The sequence below is a fragment of the Phalacrocorax carbo genome, chromosome 27 (genome assembly GCF_963921805.1).
Source record: "Phalacrocorax carbo chromosome 27, bPhaCar2.1, whole genome shotgun sequence".
In the NCBI taxonomy this organism is placed as follows: Eukaryota; Metazoa; Chordata; class Aves; order Suliformes; family Phalacrocoracidae; genus Phalacrocorax; species Phalacrocorax carbo.
In genome coordinates this window covers 237,809-256,966 of record NC_087539.1, presented here as the reverse complement: position 1 = coordinate 256,966, position 19,158 = coordinate 237,809, and the positions used below count along the sequence as shown (strand labels likewise).

Genomic DNA, 19,158 nt, shown 5'->3' with positions numbered 1-19,158 from the left:
GAAGAACTGATCTGAAGCAGGCGAACGGACTTGTGATCCTAATTCCCTTTGGTACTCCTGAAACCTTAAGCTGTATTCAAACAGCTCTTGAAGAGCTGGAGGCTCAGCTCCCTTCTGTTACGTTTGCTCTCAGGAGTAGAGTGAATCACTTTGAGAGAACATCGTAGGCAGATACCAATTAACATAGTCTTTGTCTGATGAGATAGACTAATTGGTGACCTCCTTTGCTGGAAAGCAAGGAAAAATGCCAGATGGTTCACCCAGACTAAGTCTCCTTAGGGCTGTGAAGGATTCTGGGGAGCAGAAAGGAATGGCAACATAACTTGTGGCACAGCAGGGGAGAGAAAACAACGGAAAATTGGTAGCTTGGGTTCCAGGATATGGGACCAAACAATGTTCTTTGTCTTAGATACCTCTGCTAAAGGGAAGGAAGATCTGATGGTGAGTATTGAAAACAGATGATGAACCAACTGGCATATCCCTGCCCAGGCACTGAACACATTCAGATGATGCCAACCATGTCCCATTTTAACCAGAGTCACTGACGAGAGCATCATGAGCCCCAGTCCCCCAACCCAAAGACTATGTCTGCTAGGTGCCCATTAGTGGAAGGTCTGCAGTGGAAACAGTACGGTACCTGCTCGGGATGTTCTGCTGGCAGTGCTGCCTTTGCTACTCCCGATGCTGTCCCCCCGTGTCAGGATGGAGATGCCACTGAAGCTGCTGGCTTTGGTAACTGGTGGTCGCAGGTTGCGGATGGAGCCATCTGAGTCTGTGCTGCTCCACGGCCGAGGCTCCAGTGACTTTATCTCACTCTCTGTGCTGCTCTGGCGGCTGCCTGAGGCCCGGTTCAAACTGTCCCGGTTGCCCCTGCAGAGACCGGAGGAGTTAGACTGCACCTCCAGTGAAAAGGGGCAGCAGCAGGACCTGCATCAGTACTGCCACATCAGGGTGGTGAGCCCAGTCAGCAGCTGGCTCCATGACAGCATGTTGGCACTTTGTGTAGGGATCTGACAGCAAGCAAAACCCCTGGGTCACAGCTTTCTTGGGCATGCACTGTGAAGACCCAGACAGTGCTGATCTTCCTTGGCATATGTTGAGAGGTGGCTCCTGGCCGTCTTCCCTAGCCAGATCCCAGCCTGGAACAGTTGCCAGCAGGGTCAGAGCATGATCCCTTGCTAAAGCCCTCCTTGTCTCATAACAGAGGCCTTGGGACAAGGCTGACCAAGATCTTTTGAGACTGCTTTCCATACCAGTCCTGGTAAGGCTTTCTGCCCAGCTGGAACAGCTACATGCTGGGATATTGCTATGCTCAGAGCTGTGCTCCCACTGATCACCCTCCCATAGCCTCAGGCCAGGTCTGGCCACAGCAGGACTTTAGGAAGTATCAGCAAGACATCCCAAGCACTAAGCCTGGTTTATCAGCCCAGCTAAGGATCATAAGCACAGTAATGGGTTCCTGGGCCTTCACTGGAGAGGAATGGTGAGGAAGGCAACACTGGAAGAGATGCTCATATAACACTGCAGGCTGAGCCTGGGAGCAGCTCCACACAGTTTTGGAGGGGAAGATACACATGGAAGGAACTTCTGAAGTGATCTCCTATGACCAGGTGGCCCACCTAGTGGGTGAGGGAAAGGCTGTGGATGTTGTCTACCTGGGCTTTAGCAAAGCCTTCGACACTGTCTCCCACTAGCATCTTCCTAGAGAAGCTGGCCGCTCATGGCTTGGATGGGTGTACTCTTCGCTGGGTAAAAAACTGCCTGGATGGCTGAGACCAGAGAGTTGTGGTGAACAGAGCTAAATCCAGGAGGTAGCTGGTCACAAGTGGAGTTCCCCTGGGCTCAGTTTTGGGGCCAGTCTTGTTTAATATTTTTATCAATGATCTGGATGAGGGGTTCAAATGTGCCCTCGGTAAGTTTCCAGATGACACCAAATTGGGTAGGAGTGTCAATCTGCTGGAGGGCAGGAAGGCTCTGCAGGGGGATCTGGACAGGCTGGATCCATGGGCCGAGGTCAATTGGATGAGGTTTAACAAGGCCAAGTGACAGGTCCTGGACTTTGGTCACAACCACCCCATGTAACACTACAGGCTTGGGGACAAGTGGCTGGAAAGCTGCCTAGTGGAGGAGGACCTGGGGGTGCGGGTTGACAGCCAGCTGAACAGGAACCAGCAGTGTGCCCAAGTAGCCAAGAAGGCCAACAGCATCCTGGTATGTATCAGGAATAGCGTGTCCGGCAGGAGCAGGGCAGTGATCCTGCCCTGGCACTCGGCACTGGTGAGGCTGCACCTTGAATCCCGTGTTCAGTTTTGGGCCCCTCAGGACAAGGAGGACATCGAGGTGCTGGAGCGTGCCCAGAAAAGGGCAACGAACCTGGTGAAGGGTCTGGAGAGCAAGTCTTATGAGGAGCGGCTGAGGGAGTTGGGGGGGGTTTAGCCTGGAGAAGAAAAGGCTGAGGGGAGACCTCCTCGCTCTCTACAACTACCTGAAAGGAGGTTGTAGTGAGGTGGATGTTGGTCTCTTCTCCCAAGTTACCAGCAATAGGACGAGAGGAAACAGCCTCAAGTTGCATCAGGGAAGGTTTAGATTGGATATTAGGAAAAATTGATTTCCTGAAAGAGTGGTCAAGCATTGGAACAGGCTGCCCAGAGAGGTGGTAGAGTTACCATCCCTGGAGGTGTTCAAAAGACATGTAGATGTGGCACTTTGGGACATGGTTTAGGGGGCATTGTGGTGTTGGGTTGACAGTTGGACTTGATTATCTTAGAGGTCTTTTCCAACCTTAATGATTTTATCATTCTGTGATGTCCTGGGCTGCCAGGAACATGTGAGAGCCAAATAAAACCAGTACAATGGTTATATCCCTAAAGAGGTGGAAAAATTGGACTATGCAGCCTCAAACTCCAAACTGCAGTTGACCTAACAAGAATCACTGTCAAGCTCCTGGCCTCTCTCCATCATAAACTCTTGAAGGCTGCTCCTGGGGACGTTCAGAGAGGTGAGGGCAGTGTTCGTATGTGTGTGGAAGGGGCATGTTATGGTCTGTTCTGACTCAGCTGCAATCTTTTGTTCCCTAAGAACCGAGACCCCTCTCAAGCTGGTTACTGCTAACCTAGCAGCATAACGATTCTGTTTTTCCTACTCTCCAAACTCCAGGCACACTACCACAACCTTGTTCTGAGAGCACCACCCTAGCAGCTTCAGCCATGCCTTTTTCTCCATTAGCCTTACTACACCCTGTTTCCAAGTGTGTCCACCAGCAGAGAGCTCTCTGCAGTCAGATCTGTGCTTCAGCAGCATTAATACAGGACTTTCAAGCAAGTGAAACAGACAGCTGTATTGCTCTGAATGCCAGCCTCAAGGGTGGTTAAGTCTCTGGAGCTCACACAGGCATTATTGCCAGCACCATCACTGAGGGAACCTCAATCTCCTCAAGAGCTTGTCTATCTCTGTCCAGAGCTCAAAATGGTCCCAAGCCCACATATCCTCCCTTTCCCCACTATGGGAATCACAAAACAAAGAGAGCAGGTTAACCAAGCTCTTTAGGAACAGGGCACAACAGTCAGAAAAGCTCCTAGTGCAGCCCTGTCTGCAGCTCAGCTCCTAAAGCTGCAATCACACCAGCAATGGGTCTTTTGCCACTTGCTGGGTGAGTTTAACTACAGCCCAATGGCTGATCTGAAAACTATACCCCTTGCCTTGAACACCACTGCCACAAGCAGACTCCATGACACGGTCCCTGTAACTGTGCTGAGGACACATGATTTTCTATGACAGTACACTTGCTTAGATCCTCCTGTCCTGTTCACACACAGAGATGCTTCATCTCTAGGGCTTTGGCTATTAAACAAGAGGACAGCAGGCAGGAGGGTCTCTCCATTTTCATGCTGTTCTTTATCCTCATACCTTCAGCAGCCTCCTGCAGCAGGCATCTGTGCAAGGAGACTTATCAGACTAACTTCACCCTTCCAGCCCTCTCATCCACAGGAAAACTACTTAATAAGAAAATGCTACTCAGACATGTTCCCAGTGCCCTTTGCAGCATATGCTGGCGGAAAGGGAAGCCTGAGGCACTTCACTGCCACCAGTAAGTAATTCAGCCTTTATAATCAGGGATTAGGGACAACCCCACCTCATCCGGGTGATGATCCTGTCACTGTAAGGGCAGGGGCTTTCCTATTGTTTTGGGAAACAAGAGGTGGGATGGTTTGAAAACTGCTGGAATCCTCTGTCTTCCCTGTTCCTCCCTGCCATTCCCACCTTCCACCCCTCCATTTTAATTGATGGATCAGCAAAAAAGGACTCAGAACTTGATGTTGCAAAAAATACAACTTCAATAACTTCACAAGCAGCCATGCATGGGGCAAACTTACTCAGCAGGACAAGGTACAAAATAAGTCACACAGAGATACCTAAAAATCTGCCTCCGTTTGTGAGAACTAGAAGAAAAGCCTTCTTTGGAGATTCTGTCGGTTAATATCAGAAAAAAGCATAATTATAAAGTCATGCAGTCCTCCGCAGAGAAAGCCAGAGATAGAAATAGCATCTGCTAAACAGTACTAACCTGCTGTCGGTGAGATATCCATTCTGGCCAGTCTGGAAGCAGAGGAAAGACATGGAGATGGGAAGGAAAGAAAAGGGAGATTTAGTAACTCTGAAAGCAACAAACCCAGGCAATTTCAAAGCAAAGAGGAGCAAAGCACTAACAGTATGGGACTTAAACACAGTTTGCGTTGTGTACCAGTTACATGGTCACTCAGGAGTCTTGCTGAGCCTTCTCAGGCCCATTTAGCTCTCCATCCAGGCCCATTAGGAACTGTCCCTGATACCTGCAACCCTGAGATCTCTCAAGAGTTTGCAAATCCAAGCCCTCAACTCCCTACTTTGTTGCTTTAAGGCAGCTTTGATGGTAGCTTTGTCAATGGAACAATCAAGGCCAGACACACAGGGGTCCTTATTGGCTAAATGCAGGCACAATTAATCAGAGCCATGAAAAAAGGCAGAGGGCTCCAAGCCAGCCCAGCCCACCCCGTGACAGTCACCCCGCCTCTAGAAGTCGGATGCAAAGCCTGTGAACACAGAGCAAGGGTAAGTACATGCCTGCCCCGTGTTGTGCTACTATGGTACAGCAGCTGCTCTAGTCCAGGACTACAGGCAGAGCTGCTTACTAACGTGTCTGGACGGCCTTGGGCCTGTGCAGGTAAGACAAGTCCATGATCACAACTGGCTAGACAGTCATCAGCTGAAACCTGGTGACTTGACTAGGGACTCAGCAGAGTGGCTGCCTTAACATCGTCCTTGGGCAGGCACATGGCAATTCCTGTTAGGACAAATTACAGCCGTTGTCCCCTAGATGCTCAAAAGCAGCAGGCAAGGAACTGGACTTTGAACATGATCCACGGCAGAAAGGCACTTGGAATTGTCCCTGATTCCATCATTTGCCACTTGGCATAGCATGGGGAGCTGCCTCCAGGTGGCAGACAGAACTCAAAACAGCAAAGCACAGCAGCCTCTCTGAGCCAGACGTGAGCAAGGAACACAGCTCCAGCTTAGAGAAGTTCCACATAGGGAGCAGAGATCTCAAGGAAGCAATAACAAAGTGTCCAGCTTGGTTAAGACAGACAATAAATGTACTGCTTGGATTCATCCTGTGCTCCAAGGTCAGCACTGCTTGGTCAGGAGGTTGAAGCTGCAGCACTGGAGAGAAGCTGAGGGAGACAGCTGCTGCTCCTTTCAGGTTCATCAATTTATTTGCTAGTCATCCCAGAAATGCCACTGTATAAGCTTATAATCTTGCTGGACGGCAAGGAGCAAAACTGCCTCCTCTGTCAGTCCACACGCATCTATTGCCCCCTGAAACAGGCAGTTTAGGGAAGGAGCAGACTGGGGAGTCGAGGTGTGGCTCCTCTATCTCAATGACTAAGACATATTTGTTAGGAGCTGGAATTCAATGGTAGATACCAAGAACACTGGGAAATTTGTAGAAAAGGCAACGACAAAATCTAACCTCTTAGCACACTCAAGGACACCTTCTGCCACAAAATTCCGGGAGGGTATCTGGCAAGTGAGTCATCCAAGCTTACCTCTCGTGCAAATATCCGCTCCCTGACCCGCTGATACTCTTCCTCTCGCTCTTCTATAGATTTGCTCCTTCTCCCATCCTGCAAGGGGAGTCTGATCTGAAGGGACAAACACATCTCAGCGGGTCAGCAGTTGCCAGTGGGAGCAGGGGGTGTGGTCAGCTGCCGATATTTTTACGTAGCAGTGCAAGTGGATGTGGATTACGGAGTGTGTGTATGATGCCTGGATGCAATGACACAGCCTCTGCCTTTGAACCTACCTTCTGGACACCTATGTCTAGGGATGAACATCCTGGAGGTCTTAGTGTACTCCATCTCCTGGATCAAGCACAACCACCCTGCCTGAACTCTGCCTGATTCGGAAACGACAGATCAGGAATATCACCATGTGCTTCTGAAAGACAGTCTGTGCCCAGGGGCCAAAAGCTAAAGGCCACTCTTCAGAGCGTATGTCAACACAGCTCCTGCTCAGACATGGATTCTGTGCTTCATGGGTGGCTGCATCACCTGCAGAGTGCCACCATAGGGAAACCAGAAACTGATACTGACTGCAATGACAAGCTCCCCATCCTGATGACTTAAATTCAGAAACATGACCCAAAGCAAGGGATAGAGGTATGCTGGGGCGATGTAAAGATAGGAGCTACAAGAGCAAAGAGCATGAGATCCCTGGTGAAGAGGTCTCCCCTCTTTTGCCCTGTTTTTGACATTCAAGATTCTGTCTGGCACAGGCTGGGAAAACAGCCACAGATGAACAAGCTAGCGCTGCATTATGAGTGCGGTGTCACCTGTGACAGCCCGAAGGCAGCCAGAGATTCAGGAGGGTTTTTAGCTCCGATGACTGGCAATGCTGCTGAGCTCAAAGCGTATCATTTTGCTGATGGTTTCCTTCCAGCAGCACTGGTAGGTCCTGATGATTTCACAGCTTGACTTGCTGCAAGCCCAGGTGAGGGGCGGGAGAGATGCTTGGCAACACTCAGCTCTGGGGCATTTCCACAGAAACCTTAGCAAAAGGCTTCACCTTAAAGCCTGGCCCAGCTACCAGTCGCTATTCAGGGTACAGAAAAGTACCCCCCATAGAACCCACACAAATTCTTCATGCACTTCCACAGTATTTTGTAAAGTTTTCATGATATATCCAGAATCTGTTGCTTGGGTGTGTGGAAGCTTCTATTAAAGAAGGGTACTGCAGGAAACCCAAGAGAAATTTAAAGTTGTTCTCATCTTAGAAAAGTTGTATTTTACTCTCACAAATTATGTAGGTACCCCACTGCCACCCCTTACCTGATTATCGTCACGGTCCATGCTGGTATCATCTCGTTTTAGGATAAACCTCTGCGGGAACTCTGCATTCTTCTCATCTTTGATGTGCTCAGAGAATCTCTGCTCAGGGCTGCAGGAAGAACCAGCCCTTGTTAGAAGGGCAAAAATGGGCATAGAACTGTCTTCATAAAACCACTGCTTTGCAGGGAGCGAGGGGGTGCGCAAGGATGTTTGTTGCATTAAATCTCTCCTCTGATGTCCCTTCTCTGAGAACTAAAGAAAGCTTGAAAGGGCTTGCAAATACATATACTTAGGACTGGAAGTCAAGGATTCTCTTCTAGAGAGGGGACCTGCCCTTCTTAATGGGGGCAAAAAACTTGTGGTGGGGAATCCATTCTGCTCTGGACCATGCCAGGGCTCTGTGTCCGAGGGTCATGTACAACATGCAGGGAAGGGAAGGGGATGCCAGCCCAGTTATCCTCCCTCCCTCCCCACACCTTACATTCTTGTGTTACTGGTCTTGTTGATAATAACCGCCTTCCCAGTTTGGTCAACGTTATGGTCCATGCCAAAATAGGCAGCTACCCGGTGCAGCAGCATCCTATGGTATGAGGTCATCTGAGGGAACTTCTTAAACTGATTGCTGAGAAGAGGGAATAAAGCGTTAAAATTTAGAAGGCCTTGAAACAGACAATGCTAATCTGACACCAGAAGAGATATCAAGGCCAGAGATGCCTTAACCAGATCCCAGACCAGACCATGCCACCTCTTCCAAGCAGTTAGTCAGAACTCAAGTGCTGCCTCTAACACTGAGTGTGAACATGGGCTTAGACTGCTTTGCCAGGCAGAGTTGGGCAGATTCAAGGGCTCAAGTTGAATAGGCCTTTCCTGAAGCAAGACCAGGTTGTGCAGAAATGCATGTTTGTTTCTAAGCAGGAACAGGTGCCAAATTAGTATTTTTACTGTGACTTCTCTGATCCTATGAGATAAAGACGTTTGCAAGCTCTGCTGCAGACACCTATTCTACCTCACCTAGTGGTGAATCCTGCCCCGGTTTCTCCACCCCTCAATTTACGCTAGGAAGAGAAGCACAACGGCACTAATCTCCTTCACAGCAGATATGTTCTTAAAGCAACTGATACACAATCAATATGATACTCAGAAACCTTGTGTACAGACAAAAGGAAGTGGAGGATGTACAAGTGAACAGGCCTCCTAACCAGCGTGTCCAAAAGACACATAAGTTACAAAACTTTTTTGCTTGACACAAACTTGACGATGACTTACTTGTTATCACTAATAAATTCCAGAATCTCCTGTTCCAACTTTAGTAGCATCATTCTATCCCTGTCAAGAGAAGGAAAAAGAAAAGGCCACCTTTAGAGACAGTGGAACACAGCTTCTTCTGCTTGGCAGCCCCCTGCCCACCCGCAACAAAGAAAAGTCACAAATACCTAGACCAAGCAACACTATTAGCCAGGCTTCACACATTCTCCACAGGAATTAACTAAAATACTCCACAGATTTTCATATACAGTAAATTAATTGCCAGATTTTTTTTTCAGTTTTAAGTTGTTGTTTTGCTAACAGTGCTTGGCTCTTAGTAATATTGAATCTCTGCTCTGCTGGATGCTCCACGGTTAGACACTCCAGCTTTGCCACTCCTATGCTAGCATTTGGCTTGATTACATTTATTACTGACACAGCAGCAGTTCCTTTGGAGGATGGTATTTGAGAATCATTTACAGAAAGGGTTTTAAAGCAATCAAGACTCCTTCCTGCTTACATTCAAACAAATTATTTTTCTTCTTTCTCTCTCTCCATAATACATAGCTACATGTTTTGATTGACTGCAGTAAATAAAATTACAGTTGTGCTTTTTGTTTCTGCACTGCCCCAGCAATAGGAATGCTCTCCAAATTCCAAAAAGTGAAACATACTTTCAGGAACTTTCTGTAGTTGCTGTAGTCCCCCCTCCTCCTAAGATACAGAATACAAACATACATATACACACATGCACACAAACACCACAGGTCCAAGAGTCAAAGCAGCATCGGTCATCAGGTACTCCCTCCCTTCACTCCATCAGCAAGCTGTTTTACTGACTAGGGACCTACCGTGGGTTTTTTTTCAGCGTATTTACTAAAAATTCATGCAAATCTATTCCAGTGGAGTCAGTATATTCCTGGCTGGAATCTGAAACAACAACAGCAGCAGAACAAATTAACAAAACACTGCAATAGAATAGACTGAAGGGAAGAGGTATGTCTCTCACTACATGTATGAGGATCATGTCCCCACTTAGCTGCCAGATGGAATTCAGCCTCATTCTCAGCACTGCCTATTCACAATAGGAAGAGAGGAAGAAAAGCCCACCTTGTTACAGAATTGCACAGTTTGGGACCCTTATCACCTGGGCTTAAGTCCAGTTTCTAGCACAGGCTCTGAACACAACCTCTAGGGCAAATTTCTCGATCTGTAAAATACGGACTGTAGACTCCTTCCCCTGTGGGCTGCAGGAGGATCAGTATGCTACCTACAAGGTGCTATGAGCACAAGGGCCCATTAGGATAATGCCAGAGAGGGGAAGATCAGATCAGTTCATGGGAGAAAACACTGCCCCTAAAACGAGCCACTCAGGATATTCCATGCTGTTACAGGAAGCCCCTGCAAGTGTAGTATACCATACTTTTGTACAAGCAACTTCTGCATCTTTGATCCCGCAAGCTATTTAACTGGAAAGCCCCGCTCCATTGGCCCTGTTCTTCCCCTCTCCCCACACCCTTCTCAATTTAAAAGTAATCGTGGAAATAACAGTAAGTGAAACTGAATCTGCACCAGTGCAGAGTTGCTGCCTGTACAAGGATTTCAGGTGCAATTTGCTCACCAGATTAAACATGTAACTTTTAGCCAATGCTATGCCCCAAAATCATACATGCTGGATCACACAGAAGAAACTTATGTCTCCTCCTTGCAACCTCACAACTTGCCACCTGTGGCAGGTTTTATAAATTCAAATCTAAACTGAAAGCAAAAATTCATACAGTGGGTTCCTGGGTTTGCATCTGCACATTTAAAAAGCCACCAGATCACTAGAAACTATGCAGGAAGCCTGCAAGTCTGTTGGGGCACGTGCCAGTCTAGAGGAACCCTTCCTTTCCCTCTCCATGCTTTGCTCCAGAAGGATGTTATAAAAACAATACATTCCTGTACAGTCATCAGCAGAGGTAACCGCTCTGCTTCCAACAACTGTACCACAGGCCAGCAGAATCCTCAAAGCAGGTAAGAAAGGACCTGCCCTGTTCAAACGAGCACCTGACCTCGAGACAGCATTTTCCTTGGTGCTTTTTCTTTATTCTTGTCTTTTTCTTCTTTCTCAGCCCCATCTTTCGTGGACTTTTCCTCTTCCTTGTCAGAGGGGCAGCTAACGTGCAACTGAATGATGTCCTGGAACAAAACAAACCAGGTTGGTTTGAGTCACTTGAACACTCCCTGGAATCACTGCTGTGGCTGGAGATGTGGGCAGCTGAGAAAGGCATCACAGAAAGGCAGGAGATTCGGGTCACAGATCTGAGACATTTCAGAAGAGGCCCTATCCTGGGAGCAGACAAAGCAGTCTCTCTCCCCACCGTCCTCCCAAAAAGAAGCCTCAGGCAGGCTCTGAGGGGACTCTCAACAGCATTTGTCACTGTTGAAAACCTGCCTTGCCTGGATCACCTCAGAACCTAAGTACGTGCTTCCTTGTTTGTCTAACCTGGAAAGAGAAAGGGCATGAGGGAAAAACAGAATACACAGCAAAAAGCTTATGTGATGTGATGAGCGGTCTCTGTGCCACATGGGGCTTTCTGATGTTTCTTTTCATCTCCTCTGTTGAGTTGCAACTGCCCAACATGGCCTAAGGATTCACTCTGCTCCACGGGAAGAAATGCTAAACACCAGTAGGATTGCCAAACGCAACGTCAGATGATGCACTGCTCAAATTCAAGTTAAAACTGATTACAGAACCACCACCCTTTGTGCCAGCTCATCTTTCCCCATCCTCCTGCCTTTATGCTAGTGCAGTTCCACGGCACCACGATGTCTGCTTATGGTTGCTTTAGAAGTCCTCCTAGTGACCCTACAGTTCAAAGTGAAACCCAAACCAAAGACAGGAAAGCAGTGTCTGGAGCTGGGAGCCTCAACACAAGGAAGGCTTAGAGGCCAAGTATCCCAGTCACCACCAGCATGAGGTGGTCTGGGCAGCACTCAGCCCTGCACAGGCCAGGTTTGTCTTTGTCAATGGAGAGTAGCGTAGAGGTCTCTGATCTAGCACCACAGACCTAAGCTGGTGACTCTGCATGGTGCAGTACTATTCAGCTCAACGAAGATGTGCTGTAGCTAGCTGCAACCTGATCTACAGTAAGCCAGCTCAGATCTCCACGCACTGTACCATCCTGTGCTTCCAAAGCTTGTGTGGGCAGAGATAGCTCACCCCATCTCCTCTTGCCAGGGCAGACAGGTTCTCAGTGTCTTCCTGACTGCTTCCCACCTTCAAGCTTCAGCTTCTCTGTTACTGCCCACAGTGACCACAGATGGGGATCATCTTTGCAGAGCACTGCATACCACTTCTGTGAGCTGGCTGCTTTCAGTCACTGCAGCCTGAGTTGCAAGGAAAGGGCTTGCTTAAAAACTTCCTTCCCATGGCCCAAACTTCAGGGGCTTTGAGAAGGCAAAGTGCCATTCCATTTTCAGGGGCATAAGCCTGCACAACTTGAGTAGTTGTGGGTTCCCAGTGAGTTGATGGAGGTGATTCCTCATAAGAGAAGGGTTGTGACTGTACACATACAAGCAGTGCTCACAGGCATGACCGCTTCCTTCAAAAGCAGCCTCTTGTGGGAAATTCTTAGCTCTCAGAAGCACAAGCCCAGGACAGGACATCACTTCTAGCAAGATGTGGATTTTCTGGCCTTCCACACTCCAAAGCTTGCCTCATTCTAGGCCTACCTGGGACTCCAGCAGCCCATCTGCAAAGGGGCTAGACGATTCTTCACATACAGCCAAACTCCTGACCAGTTTAAGCTTTGAATTAGACTGGAGAAGGAAAAGAAAAGAGTACAGTTAAGACATCTCAGCCAAAACACACAATTTCATGCTGCTATGTTACCATGCAGCTATTGTTAATTGAGCTGCTAAAAAGGAAGACTACCAAGCCAGCTTCTTGCAGCAAACAGGATTATACAAAGGCTTGGAGTCCTAGAGCAAATCAGTTATTTGCTTCCTTCAGCCTTTGACTAGGATTTGAACCAAGCAAATTTTAGGTGAGAAAGTTCACTGCCTTAATTCATGCACTCTTTGACCTCTTCAGCCAGAGCAATTCCAGCCACTCCCCTCCTCACCTGGTAAGAATTAAAACAATTAACAAAGGATATAGATGAAACCAACTATTTTACTGGTTTTTAAGATGTGAAGATTGTTACTGTTCTTAATTAAAAGGCTGTCATCCCATTTACACCTTGCCTGTCTGACCTGATGACTTTGGTTATTTTGGGTAATGTAGTGGTGCTTAGAGAAAATGCTTAGAGTCCTGCACTTTCAGGACTCTTGGCAAGTTGACTCACTTGGGTGACAAATGGGGGGGGGGGAGGGGGGGAAGTATTGACCAGCCACATGAGATCCCAGGCAGGATCAGCAATATGGAGAAAGGCCCAAGGTGCACAGACACATTCTGCCCTAGGTATAGCCAGGGTAGGAACTGGAATCACAGCCTGTTTGGGTACTGTACAGGATCCTGGCTTTTAAGACCAAATAGACCCATTAGAGTTATTTTTTCTGAACACCGAGTAGGTCATAAGCAGCACATCTCTTTCATACATTACTTTAACCAAAAACAAACCCAGGCAGAACCCCTGTTGCAAATTAAACTGCTCTCCCCTCTCTTCCATGTCTCAGGCCAGAACCTGTCTTCATTTGGGTTTGAATTTTGTGAAAGGTAAAAAAAAAAAGAAAAGAAAAGAGGGTGGGGAAGAGACCTTTGCCCTCCCAGCCACAGTTTTCAAATCAAGTCCTGGGCAACCTAGTCAGATGTCATAGCTGACCCTGTTTTGAGTAGGAGGCTGGTCTAAACGAATCCTAGCTGGACTAGATGGACTCCTGGATTATACTATGTTTCTATAACTGCCAAGCCTGTAAAATTCATGGCCACCTTTGGTAAACTGCTTCAGTAGTTACTATCAAATTTTGCAAAGAAAAACTGCGGTTGAGGCTAGAAAGGGTAAAAAAGTCACACAATGGCTACATTTTTACCCCAAGATTTTGCCTACAAACAACATTCTAGAACAGTGGTTTCCTGGTGCTTATTACTAGCAAAAGTTTTGGATTCACTAACACGCATGTGCCATTGTTATGGGATCAAAATGTGGTATTCACTGAAGAAAAGGGGCCTTTACATGAAACCAGCCACTTAATTCTGTTTTTTAACTGGAGGGTGCACTGCCAGTGCACTGCCCTGTCCCTCCAGTGACACCTCTGAATTTAATTTCTGGTGCTTTGGCCTCTGGGGAGGTGACAGGTGTGGCAGTTAATAGCAGCAAACAGTTCGTTCATGGGTAAGTGTGTGTTAAAAAGGAACATCCATGCTTCTGTGTGTGGAAAGTTACTGTCCTGAATTATCATGTGCTGCATGTGGCTTCTGGAGACAGGAATGACTTGAGAGTACCATCCTAAGGTTGAGATCACAACTCAGCTTGGAATGGCCAACAGAAGAACAGGATGTCAGAAGAGGTCATACCTTGGCTCTTTTTCTGGCATGTCCGTGACTTGAAGTTCGCCTCTGTGGAGAAAGGAAAGAGAAGGCAAGAAGCTTAATCTGAATGCGTACACTATAAATGGTATTTACTGTGCAAGGCAACACAACACTGAGTGTTGTGAAGAAAATTTCTGAGAGGAATGGAAGCATGTGCAAATAGGAAGACCTGGAGAGCTATCCTGTCAGGCCCCAGGTGGGCAAACACTGCTTAAGTGTTAATACTTAGCTTAATTGCCAAGCTTAAGCTTAGACCCAGGTCCTCAGTTTCTGACAGAACCAGCACAAGTGTGGGATCACTGGGCATACAGGTGGAGCTGCATGACACACTTCTAAGCGGGGAAAACTGAAAGTCATCTACCATTCCTGGGACATGAAGGGGATTCTAACACAGTGGACCATGAGACACACACACTGCTGCTCTGATTTTATAGACACCAAGTCATCTGTTATCCCTACCTTCTAAGAAACCCTTCACATTCCACATTACAAAGTGACCAAAGTCAGGCTCTTTCTGAGCAACACTGGAGTCTGTCCACCCAGTGGCTGAACAAATCTAGAGCCAGGCACCAGCTTTAAATGCATTCAGCAGGTTGTTGAGGGTGGGCATTTCTTCAGGCTCAACACTAAGTCAAAAGAACATGTGACAGGACAGCAGAGCAGTAGGAACGAGTCCCAGCACCCTCCAAATGATGCTTGCACAGATTTTTTTTTTCCCTTGCTGAAGTGAAATTCCAAAACATTCACTTCCTATTTGGGCATTTTTAACAGCAGCAAAGCACCAGCCAAGCACCATTCCTGAAACTTAGCTCTCCCTGGGATGCCTTTACTTCACATTAAGTCATTAACTGGTCCTTAGGTCAAAGAAAAGAATAAGAGGGAGGTAACAGCCATGGGACTACAACCTAGGGACTGAGCACAGGTTCCACCAGGAGCACACCAGTCTCATTTTCTCCTGGAGTAAAAGAATATTTAAATTATTCCACTCTGAGCAGAACAGATTCAGCTACAGAGAAAGAGAGCAGCCTGTGAACAACATGGTCTGAATGGCACGGTATCCCCTTGGGTGGTGGTAGCACAGGCTTCAGACCCTTTCAGAAGAGATAGCAACTAGCTTGTGTTTGCCTGTTAGAAGAAGGCGGCCCAGCTCTGCAAACTGGCAGAAGGGACTACCCACTCGTCTGCACACTTACCTGAGATTCCTGGCGCACACTGACCTCCTCCCCCCCATCCTTCTCCACCTCCTCCTTGCTTGGTGACCTGGATACATATTTGGTTTTGTTCACAGACTCCTCAACCACCTTTTTTTCAGACTCCTTCATTATTTCCAGAGACTCCTGTGTTGTGTTGCTGCTTGACATCTTCAGAGCCCTACAACGCATCAACGGACACCTGCCAGAAGAGGTGACAGAATGGGTGGAAGGGAATCAGGAGGTGGAGAGAGTTTCTGTCTGTAACACAAACTCTTGCATGCATAGATTGTAACTTCCTTGTCACTCATCTTGTGTACAAAGATCCCAACTCAAGCACTCCAATGACAGCCCACCCAGTCATCCCCTTTGATGCAGCCCCTTGCAGCACCTGGCTTGAAGGGACCTTGCAAGAGCTCCATGATTCTCCCCAGGACTCTGGAGACGCTTGCAAGGCAGAACAACTCTCTGAGCTATACAGAGGTCCCCAGTGCAGGCACTCTGCCCTCAAACTTCTTTGATTCGAGGGAGAGACAGAGTAGTCCTAATGCTAGCAAATATCCAGAGGTAGCAAATTCAGTAGGTGAAATAAACTCAAGCAACCAGAGGGGGTGTACTCTGCCCCAGGACAAACAACAACAACAAAATCTGCATTTTTTTCCTCAAATCCCAGTCCAGTCCCTCTTGCAATTAGTCAGGTCTTCAGTGAGAAAACAGCCTCACACCCAAGACATTGCCCTGGTTCTTCCTGTGAAATAAGGTAACCCCTGCTATCTTCTCTTTAGCTGCCTATGGCTAGATACTTTAGGAAAAGTGGGAGCCAGACAAAGACAGTCAAATTTCAAATTAAGAGGGGGGAAAAAAAATGCTTCCCAACAAAGTTGCATTTAATTGCTTCCTTTTGATTAGCAAGAACACAGGCAGGCCACAGAGCCCCTGAAACCACCTCTGAATTAGAGTGTAATCTAGACAGGGCAGCAACAGGTGCCTCAGTCTGCTGAGTCTTAAACAGGAGTAATGAACATTTCAGACGTCCATTCATCAAAATAGGTGTTAATTCCAAACCGATTGTCTAGAATTGAAATGTCAGCCCTCTCAGCTAACTCAAAGCAGGCAACTTTGAGCTTGACTGAGGGCTAAACCAGCTTACACAGGCCTGCAGAGGGATTCTGGTACTGAGAAACACATTTGCAGAGACACCACCTGTGCAGAACCCAATGTTCATCCTGATGACAGCTGAGGATGCTGGATAAAGGCAGGCCCATTGAGAAAAGTTTCCAAAAAGAAAAGGGGAAGCCTAAATTTGAGACAGGCTCAAATAAAAGGCCCAGGCACTGGAAAACACAGCTGATATTTAACAACTTGTTTTATTAATTACTTTGGCAGAACATGGCTGAAAAAGCATCAGATCTCAGAGATTTATTGACTCTTGGCTCTGCATGGGAACTGCTAATATTCATTAACGAATTCAACCTCATCCCCCTTTAATTTGTGGGGCTGCTGAACACAAAACATGTATTTGACTCTTATTGCAGCTACTGGAATCAGTTCTGGATACAGAAAGTGAGAGAGCTCAATCAACTGCTCCTAACTCATGGATTTGCAACGAACAAATATGTAGTGCAGAACAAAACAAAACCAAAAAAGTACAGGGATTTGTAACAAACTTGTTAAGACATCCAGGGCAGATGCCCTGTTGTGAATGGAAAATGATGTGTGCTACAGGCGAACCTCCATGGCAGGGCTGCAGCCATAGAAACCACAGTACCATGCAGCAAGTGTGCCTGGGAGATGCCAGCACTGCACTGGATCCAAGCCAGAGGATGGGACACGATGCTTACTGACAAAAGGAGGAAGCCACGGGTACCTTAGCTTTGCTTCATACCTATCATCGCCTGTTCTACACTTATGATGAGCTTTCCCCCAGCAATAAGACTCACTGCCATCAGAGTCACAGATGAGAGAACCAGGAAGGGAAAAAGTTACTTACCCCAAGGCCTTGTTGAGTAAGCGGCACCTTGAGGTTGTGTGGGAAATACCCCCACTGACCCCAGAAAATTCACAGGAAGAGGGTGCAGGGAAAGCGAAAAAAGCTGGCATGGATGAAGCTGACAGGGCTGCACCATTCGGTTTATGCACAGGAACCAGTATGTTTCAAGGCAGACGCATATACCCACAGGAGAGTGACTACGGATGCTATGGATTGATATAGGCGAGTGGATACATCCCAGCACTATATGAAAACAAGGTATTTCTCACTAGAGAGAACTGCTGGAAGATCCCAGCCACTGTTCATCCGCGTTCATTCTGGAGCAGGAAGGTTACAAGAAACCTGCTGTTAATTCCATAGGCAGCTTCCTATGTAGCACACCTGAAAGTGTTACGATGAGGACACGAGGGGACAGAAGGCTCTCTTCTCACCTGAGGGGCGATACTGAACGAACATAACCAGGCAAGATCCCTGTGCCCGCTGCAGTACTGAGCCAAGCTCCTTCAGCCCAGAATTGTCACACTGTACGAAGCAGGCTGTCCCTGCTTGGTACAACCAAACTGGTAGCTCCTGGCAGAAAACAGCTGCCATCGATAGCTTGTTACAGAAAAAGAACAAGAGAACAGTCTGCTGTTGATGTCAGCCTTGCAAGACGATTCTATAAACACGTCTCCCTTCTGGCTACTAATGATTTCCAAGCATGCATGTGCCCCCAAATGCCAGGTGGAAGAGAGGGCGAGAGCACCTCAATCTGCTATTCTGAATGCTAATCAGTGCAGATCCTTGCACTGCAGGGATCACTTGCTACTCCCTACCCTTTCTTGGCACAGTCCCACAGGACAGCATGCAACACCACAGACAATCCCACTGGCAGGCATCTCCTGGAGCACCCCTGCAGGAAGCAGCTTCCCTCAGGAATCACTGAAGCATCCATCCTCCAGCTGCAAGGGTCTGTTCTTCGTCCTGGCAGGCTGGCTATCTAGCAGTCATCAACAGGAACTGCAGTCGAGCTCCCAGGTTTACAGCAAGCATGCTGCACAGGGTGGTGAGCCCCCACATGAGGGAGTCGTGCTCTGCTGCGATGCCTCCAACAGGAACTAGGTCAGAAAAGGAAGAGTGAGCACTTGCTTGATTTGCACACCAGCCTCCCTAGGGGGAGTCTGGATTATGCAGGGGGTGAAGCTGGTAAACTCTGCCTCCCCCCTCCCCAAAACATTCCATGCTGCAGGAAACGGCTCCAGCCTTGTGTCCAGGCCAGAGGCTTAGCTTTTAAACAAGCCAGGAGGATCCGTAGCAGATTTGGGGAAGGGAAGGCAGGAGGCACCTGAACCGCACATATGACACTTATCTAAACGGGGAATTTCTGCACTAAAAATAAAGAAGCAGGTTTTGTACAGCTCATTCTCTTTGCAACAGCCACCCTATAACAAGTTTTCACCCCCAAGCCAAGCATCTCAGTCAAATCTGAGAAGTGTAATGAGATCTTTTCTCACCATACTGCAACGTAACTTCGGCATCGCAACAAGGGGCATATCATCAGTTTTCCCTCTCCTCTTCCAGAAAAGACAACTCGGAGACACTGAATTGACATTTGTAAGCTGCCCTCTCCTGATAAAGCTTCCATCCCCCAACAGCAGTCCTCCAGGATATCTCCCTGCACATAAAATTCAAAGATATGTGCACTGCTGGTATTTCTCAATAGCGATGCTTTCGAGAGGAGGTTTCATTTCTATATGAATGAATCAGCCCTGCTCTCCCAGGACAGACGTGGGATGCAGTGAGGGGGTGGCAGACATGATCTGCTGTGACAGACAGCAGCTTGCAGAGAAAGGGGAAGTTCAGAGGACTTGGTGG

At 47.7% G+C, this 19,158-nt stretch overlaps 1 protein-coding gene across 9 annotated transcripts in view; it reads right to left on the bottom strand.

Moving 5' to 3' along the window:
- R3HDM2 (R3H domain containing 2) overlaps positions 1-19,158 on the bottom strand; it is a 63,220-nt gene that overhangs the window by 11,720 nt on the left and 32,342 nt on the right. For 8 of the 9 annotated variants that reach the window (XM_064474614.1, XM_064474611.1, XM_064474613.1 and 5 more), the window contains 11 exons: positions 15,318-15,516; positions 14,110-14,151; positions 12,327-12,413; positions 10,664-10,790; positions 9,461-9,539; positions 8,631-8,690; positions 7,846-7,986; positions 7,365-7,473; positions 6,084-6,179; positions 4,565-4,596; positions 638-870 (listed from right to left, as the gene is read on the bottom strand). In XM_064474614.1, the coding sequence (XP_064330684.1) occupies positions 638-870; positions 4,565-4,596; positions 6,084-6,179; positions 7,365-7,473; positions 7,846-7,986; positions 8,631-8,690; positions 9,461-9,539; positions 10,664-10,790; positions 12,327-12,413; positions 14,110-14,151; positions 15,318-15,506 (1,195 nt within the window). In that variant the 5' untranslated portion in view covers positions 15,507-15,516. The remainder of the gene's footprint in view (positions 1-637; positions 871-4,564; positions 4,597-6,083; positions 6,180-7,364; positions 7,474-7,845; positions 7,987-8,630; positions 8,691-9,460; positions 9,540-10,663; positions 10,791-12,326; positions 12,414-14,109; positions 14,152-15,317; positions 15,517-19,158) is intronic. The other variant, XM_064474612.1, reaches the window with a different exon arrangement.